The 6,994-nt window shown below is 34.8% G+C and overlaps 1 protein-coding gene across 1 annotated transcript; it reads left to right on the forward strand.

Annotated features, from left to right (window-relative positions):
• Nucleotides 1-491: 491 nt before the first annotated feature.
• On the forward strand, nucleotides 492-1,451 carry LOC306666986 (olfactory receptor 2W1; the record flags this gene model as incomplete). The annotated part of the gene is made up of 1 exon (XM_079149233.1): nucleotides 492-1,451. One exon carries the CDS (start codon nucleotides 492-494, stop codon nucleotides 1,449-1,451), a length of 960 nt encoding a protein of 319 aa, XP_079005359.1.
• Nucleotides 1,452-6,994: the final 5,543 nt, after the last annotated feature.

Consider the following 6,994-nt stretch of genomic DNA (forward strand, 5'->3'; position numbering starts at 1 on the left):
ATCTAAGGTGCCATTCACTAACATATGGAAAAAAAGAGCAATACTATTTTCTTCATTCTGACATTAATCAAATAGTTAGATTTTACAGGGGTGTTTTTAATAACAAAGTAAAAGAAGAACTTCACTATATCAAGCTAACTAACTTTACAAAGAATTATAGGGTCATATCATTTTAGTGCCAGATCAATTTCCATGTGAGAAAATGCAGACCATGAGTTTGATATTGAACTGTCTGAGGTTACCTAGATACTTAATCCAACACCATGAAAGAGTCTACAATTATTCAAATTTCCATTCATGTTGATAAATTATTTCTCTTCTCTCTCCTCCTCCTTCTTCTTTCCTTTCTTTCTCTTGCTTTTACTGTCTTCATCCCTTCTTGTCCTCTTCTTCCTCCTTTCTTCTTTACCTTCTTTTTCCCCTTCTTCTTTCTCTTTCATCCTTCTCCTCCTACTCCTGTTTTCAGTCTAGGATTTAGACATCAAAAGACAATGGACCAAAGCAATTATAGTTCTTCACATGGTTTTATTCTGCTGGGCTTCTCTGACCACCCCAGTCTGGAGAAGATCCTGTCTGGAATTGTCACCATTTTCTACTGTATTACATTGATGGGGAACACAGCCATCATTCTTGCATCTCTCCTGGATTCCCACCTCCACACACCAATGTACTTTTTCCTCAGGAATTTATCTTTTCTAGATCTATGTTTCACAACCACCATTGTCCCTCAGATGCTGGTCAACTTGTGGGGACCCAAGAAGACCATCAGCTATGTGGGTTGTGTCATTCAACTCTATGTTTACATGTGGTTGGGCTCCATCGAGTGCCTTCTCCTGGCTGTCATGTCCTATGACCGTTTTACAGCTATTTGTAAGCCTTTGCATTATTTGATAATCATGAACCCTCATCTGTGTCTCAAGATGATTGTCATGGTCTGGAGTATTAGTTTGGCTAATTCTGTAGTGTTATGTACACTCACCCTGAATTTGCCTAGGTGTGGAAACCACCTTCTGGATCATTTCTTGTGTGAGTTGCCAGCTATGGTCAAGATAGCTTGTGTAGACACCACGGCAGTGGAAATGTCCGTTTTTGCTTTAGGCATCATCATTGTCCTCACACCCCTCATCCTTATCCTTGTATCCTATGGCTACATTGCCAAAGCTGTGCTAAAAATGAAGTCTAAAGCTGGCCAACGCAAAGCAATGAATACCTGTGGATCTCATCTCACTGTGGTGTCCATGTTCTATGGAGCTATCATCTACTTGTACCTGCAACCAGGAAACACTGCCTCCAAGGACCAAGGAAAATTCTTCACCCTGTTTTACACCATCATCACTCCAAGCCTCAACCCCCTCATTTACACCTTAAGGAATAGGGACATGAAAGATGCACTAAAGAAGTTGATGGGATTTCACGGTGAATCAGTGAAAGTGAAGAGAAATTTGAAGTGATAAATATTAGAGCAAATAAAGTAATGAAATGTGTTTCATAATTGTCTTTATTTTTTATGGAACTAAGTAATCCTTAGATCATAGAGACGAATTCACATAATACTTATTTGCAAAGATTTTGTTGATGCAAGTAATACTATTTAGCTCTTATGCCTCTAACCATGGCATGTATCTGGGGTAAAAGGTCATTAATAATTTTTATTTTCACTTGACTTAAAAGGAAAAAAAGATAAATAATTTTCTTCTCAAGTCACAAAGAAACAGTTTTGATTATCTAGTTTTGTATTTTAAATGCAATGCATAATCATCATAAAGACCTGCATGCATAGTTTTGTATAAATTTTGGTTTGCATGTTAAATAATAATACACTAATAATTATTTTGCCTATTAAATGTTTTGTGATATCATTCATTTACATATCTTTGGTTCAGAAAATAAATCTATCAGCTGGTAATTCTCAAGCACTCTGTGAAAAAAAGTTTCTCTTCATTCAATGAAAGTTGGTATCAAAATCATGAGTAAAGCATCTTCATAATTAAGTCTTTTACCTCTCTATCATGAAAGAGGGAAATAAGATATCCATGAAAGAATTTTTAAAGATGACAACACAGACTAATTCTTGTTTCATTCATTTGTGAAACTTTATTATATGAATACCCAAACTTTTTCAGAAAGAGAATATTACTAGTTTGAGATCAGTTAGGCTTTTAGTATAGATATATGGAATAAGAGAATTAATGTGAATTAATACAGTATTATTTTTATGTAGAAGAATTTCATAAAATGAAACTTTTGATTTCATTTATCATGATAATATATTGCTTTTTGGTAAAAATGTGAAAACTTGTTAAATGAAACTTTTTTTCCCTATGATCTAATACCTATCTCTATCAGTTAATAATTATATTCATCAAGATAAAGTTCATCAGACACATTTCTGGAATATAAAAGTAATCTAATATTTTATCCTATACCACCACATGTATTCAGATGTGTGTGCTGACTCTATCTCTGGGATTGAACCAAGGGGTGCTTAAAAACTGAGCCACATCCCAACCCTTTTATTTTTAATATTGACACAGGACTTGCTAAGTTGTTTAGGTACTAAGTTGCTTACACTAACTTCAAATTTACAGTCCTCCTGCCTCAGCCTCCCAAGTTGCCTGTTCTGATTTGATAAGATTTATAACTAATGATAGGAGATATATTACATTTTTTATAAACTTCAGTACCTAGATATACCAAAAGCAAATTACTTATACACCTATAGGAGAACATTACATTTTATAGTATAATTATTTTCTAAGTATCTAGTTTTGTTTTCTCTTTGGTTTGTGTCTGCTGCATTTGCATTGCTACAATTTGCAATGTTAGTGTTTGGATCTAGAACATCCCCCAAAAGGTCGGAAGTTGATTTGGTCCCTAATGCAGCAATGTCTACAAGTGGAGCTTTGGGGAACTGATTATATCATAAAGGCTGAGACCTCATCAGTGGATTAATCCATTTAATTAACTGTTAATCTAAATGGACTCTTTGGAGGGGGGCCTAGCTGGAGGAAGTAGAAATATTCCGGAAGGGTTTTCTTGCATCCACCCCCTTTGTGTTCTTCCCCAATCTATTTTTTCCCAGTTTTGATGAGCTGAGTAATTTTTCTTAAGCATGCCCTCCACCATGATTATTTTGTCTTGAACCAGTTTACCATGGACTGAAACCTCTGAAACTATAAGCCAAAATAAATTTCTCCTCTTTCAAGTTGATTTTCTCAGGGATTTTGGTAACATAGTAGTAACATTACTATTTTATTTTTCTTAAATGAATGTATATATCCAATTTTATTAGATTACAATAAATCCTTTAAATATATTGAGCTTATGCAAATAAACTCATTAGTGATTCTATAAGTTAATAAACCTTGCCTTACACTTGAAAGATAAGATATGGCCTAAAAAGGCTAAGTAAAATTATAAATAATAACAATAATAATTATTTCTGTATACTAAGGGGTTGCTCTTCTGACCATGGCTTACATCAATATTTATGAAAATGCTCTAGATCATCTAAAGTAAATGGTCTATTATCACATGGTCAATATTCCTGAAGGAATGCAACATGCTTACAGGAGTAAGAGAGTATTGTGCTTATATTTAACCATGATGTGCTTTAAAAAATTTGCACACTTAAAAATTTGCAAGAGCACAAAAAATATGACAGCTGTTCTTGCCATGATAAAGGGAAAAAATGAAAAGAAATGCAGCAAAATTAAAAATAAGAAGAGAAAAGAATAAATAAAGGAGAAAGTATGAAACAGAATAGGACCAGGATGATCAGAATTTAATTGCCCTTGAGGAAAAAATAATATTTTTAGAAAAACATAATGTTCAGTGGGTTATACTATTTAAGCTATTCTTGTAAAGCAATTAATTAAATTTATATTGCCTGGCATTAGCATTTACCTTTTCATCTACTAAAGTTCCTACCACTCTTGCTGTTTTGCTGAACTCTTCTTAATATTTATGACTTCTCTCTCTGGAAATCAAAGGTACTGGATATGCACTGCCTTCCACCTGGTTGTCTATGTCTGAGCACTAAGAATTTGGTAAACTTTAACCGTAAGATTAAAAATAAATGATGGAGATAATGAACACGAATCATAATGGTTATGTGTATGTTATGGTTTAGATGTGGTGTCCCCCAAAAGCTCATGTGTGAGATTATGCAAGAAGATTTGGAGAAGAAATGATTGGACTATACCCTTAACCTAATCAACAAATTAATTCCTGATGGGATTAACTGAGTTGTACCTGATGCAGGTGGGGAGTAGCTGGTGGAGGTGGTTCATTGGGAGCATGGCTATGCGGTATGTTATTTGTATCTGGTAAGTGGAGTCTCTCTGCTTCCTGATCAGTGTGTGAGCTGGTTCCCTCTGCCACATTTTCTGCCATCATGCCCAAGGAATAGAGCCAGCCTTCTGCAGACTAACACCTCTGAAATCATAAGCCTCCAAACAAATTTTTCCTCCTAAAATTTTTCTGGTCAGGTCTTTCCATCACAGCAGCAAAAAAAGCTGACTAAAACAGTGTTCTTAAACAAAATTTTCAAAAAATAAGAGAAGAGTGACCTCAAATACCAACACTATGGGTCCAGGCCTTCTTAGCAAATTCAGGGTTCAGGCCTATCACAATACTCTCCTGAACAAGACCACCCTCCATAGAATCAGGATGTGGAAACACTCCTGCAGAATCAGTTTCCAGGTCTATCCCAGGGCCAGAAAGAACTCAATCATCAAGACAGTCTCCATAGCCCTGATAGCCTCTGAACCCAGGCTCCAAGCTCAGTTCAGTAGACTAAGAGTTAGGTTCATCCTAGTAGAACCTAGGCCAGACAGGCCCCCATGGTCCAAGAATCCAGGTTCAGTCCTAAGAACTCAGCTTTTAAGTTTATCCCGGCAACTGGTCAAACTTTTAGTCTCAGATTTATGGTCCACCCAGTACTGGGTATGACTGTGGGTCATTCCCTGTGGAAATAGGCTTCATACTTCCCCTCACAAACACAATCTCCAGGCCCAATCCCACAACCCAGACAACAATTATACCCCAAAAGAATCTCAGGCTAGATTAGTCCCAATGAGCAAAGAATCCAGACCTACTCAATAAGACAAAACTCTGCCTATAAACCCAATTCCATAGACATCAGGCTCATGCACCAGTTTACCCAGTTTTTCAACCAGCTTGCCTGAGAACTCAGACAATAAGGTGCCCATGGAGAATGCTAAATGGACTGATCAGAATCTAATGGCTGAATTGTAAAGGTCTGTCCCTGCAGAAGACAGAATGTAAAGACTGGACTATTCACCTGCTTCTTCAAATGCTTAGATACCAATGCATTTGAAGGATTACAAGCAATCAAGGAAACACAGACCCACCAAAGGAATAAAATGAAACACCAGTAATTGACCCTACAGAAATGAAAATTGACAAATTGCCTAACAAAGAATTTAAAATAATCATTTTAAGTCTATTTTACTGAAATTGTCTCAGTGAACTATAAGAAAATACACATGCACAATAAAACAAAATCAGGAAGATAATATATGAACAAAATGAGAGGATCAATAAAAGAAACCATGAAAAAGAACTAAACAGAAATTCTGAAGCTACAGAACAAAATACTGAACTGGAAAATTTTATCACGTGCTGCAAAAGCAGACTTGATCAAACAGATGAAAGAATAAGTGAGCTCAAAGACAGGTCATTTCAAATTATGCAGTCTGAGGCAAACATGGAAAATAGAAAGAAAAAGAATGAAGGGACTTTGGAAATGGTGATGTTTTGAAACATATGTGTTGTGGAATGTTTAAACCCATTTAATATGTCTCCTTAAATATCATTTCTTTAGAGTGAAAACATTTAAGATACTTTATTTTTAAATATACAAGATACTATTATTATTGACAGTCATGCTAATGTACAATATATTGTCAGAAAATATTACTCCTGAGTAACTAAAACTTAGAGTCTATTCATCAGTATTCACCATCCCTCTATGTTCCTGACTTTCTACAGCCTCTGGTAACCACTATTCTACTCTCAACTTCTATGAGATCAAATTTTTTATAAGCTACTTATGAGAGAGATTTTGAGGTATTTGTCTTTCTGTGTCTGTCTTATTTTGATTAACATAATAATATCCAGTTCCATCCACGTTGTTAAAAATGACAGGGTTTTATTCTACTTAAGACCGAATAGTATTCTGTTGTGTATATGTATGAAATTCTCTCTATGCATTCATTGGTTGGTGGACATTGAGGTTGTTTCCCTTTCTTGGCTACAATATACAAGGGAGAGAAGATGTCTTTTTGAAACATTGATAGATTTCATTTACTTTGAATACATTTGCAGTGGTTGGATTGCTGACTTATAGTTCTATTGTTAGTTTTTTTTTGAGGAATGTCTGCAAGGTTTTCTGTAATAATTGTAGTGATTTGCATTCCCACTAACAGGAGTGTTCCCTTTTCTCCATGTCATCACCAACATTTGTTATTCGTGCTATTGTCTTTTTGAGTATAGCCATTCTAACTAAAGTGAGGAGATATCTCATAGAGCCTTCACTTTGCATTGTAGTGTGATCAGTGATGTTGACCATTTTTTAATATACTGTTTGGACATTTGTATGTTTACTTTAATAAAATGTCTTGATAAGTCTATTGTCAGTATTTAAATCACATTGTTTTACTTGTTATTGAGTTGTCAGTTCTTAATGTATTCTAAGTGTTAACCCTTTTTTAAATGCATAATTTGAAAATATTTTCTCCCCTTTTGTAGGTTGTCTTTTCACTATGATGATTGTCTTCCTTTTTCATTTTTATTTACTCCCATTTTCTATTTTTGTTTTCTTTTTCCTGTGCTTTTGCCATCTTGTCCAAAGAATTGTTGCCCATTTCTAAGTCCTTAAGATTTTCCCATTTCTTCTAGTAGTTTTAAAGTTTAAGGTTCTATGCTTATTTTACTTTTCTTTAAATTTTATAAATTATGATTATGTATA

The sequence above is a fragment of the Sciurus vulgaris genome (assembly GCF_902686455.1).
Source record: "Sciurus vulgaris genome assembly, chromosome: 7".
Taxonomy (NCBI): domain Eukaryota; kingdom Metazoa; phylum Chordata; class Mammalia; order Rodentia; family Sciuridae; genus Sciurus; species Sciurus vulgaris.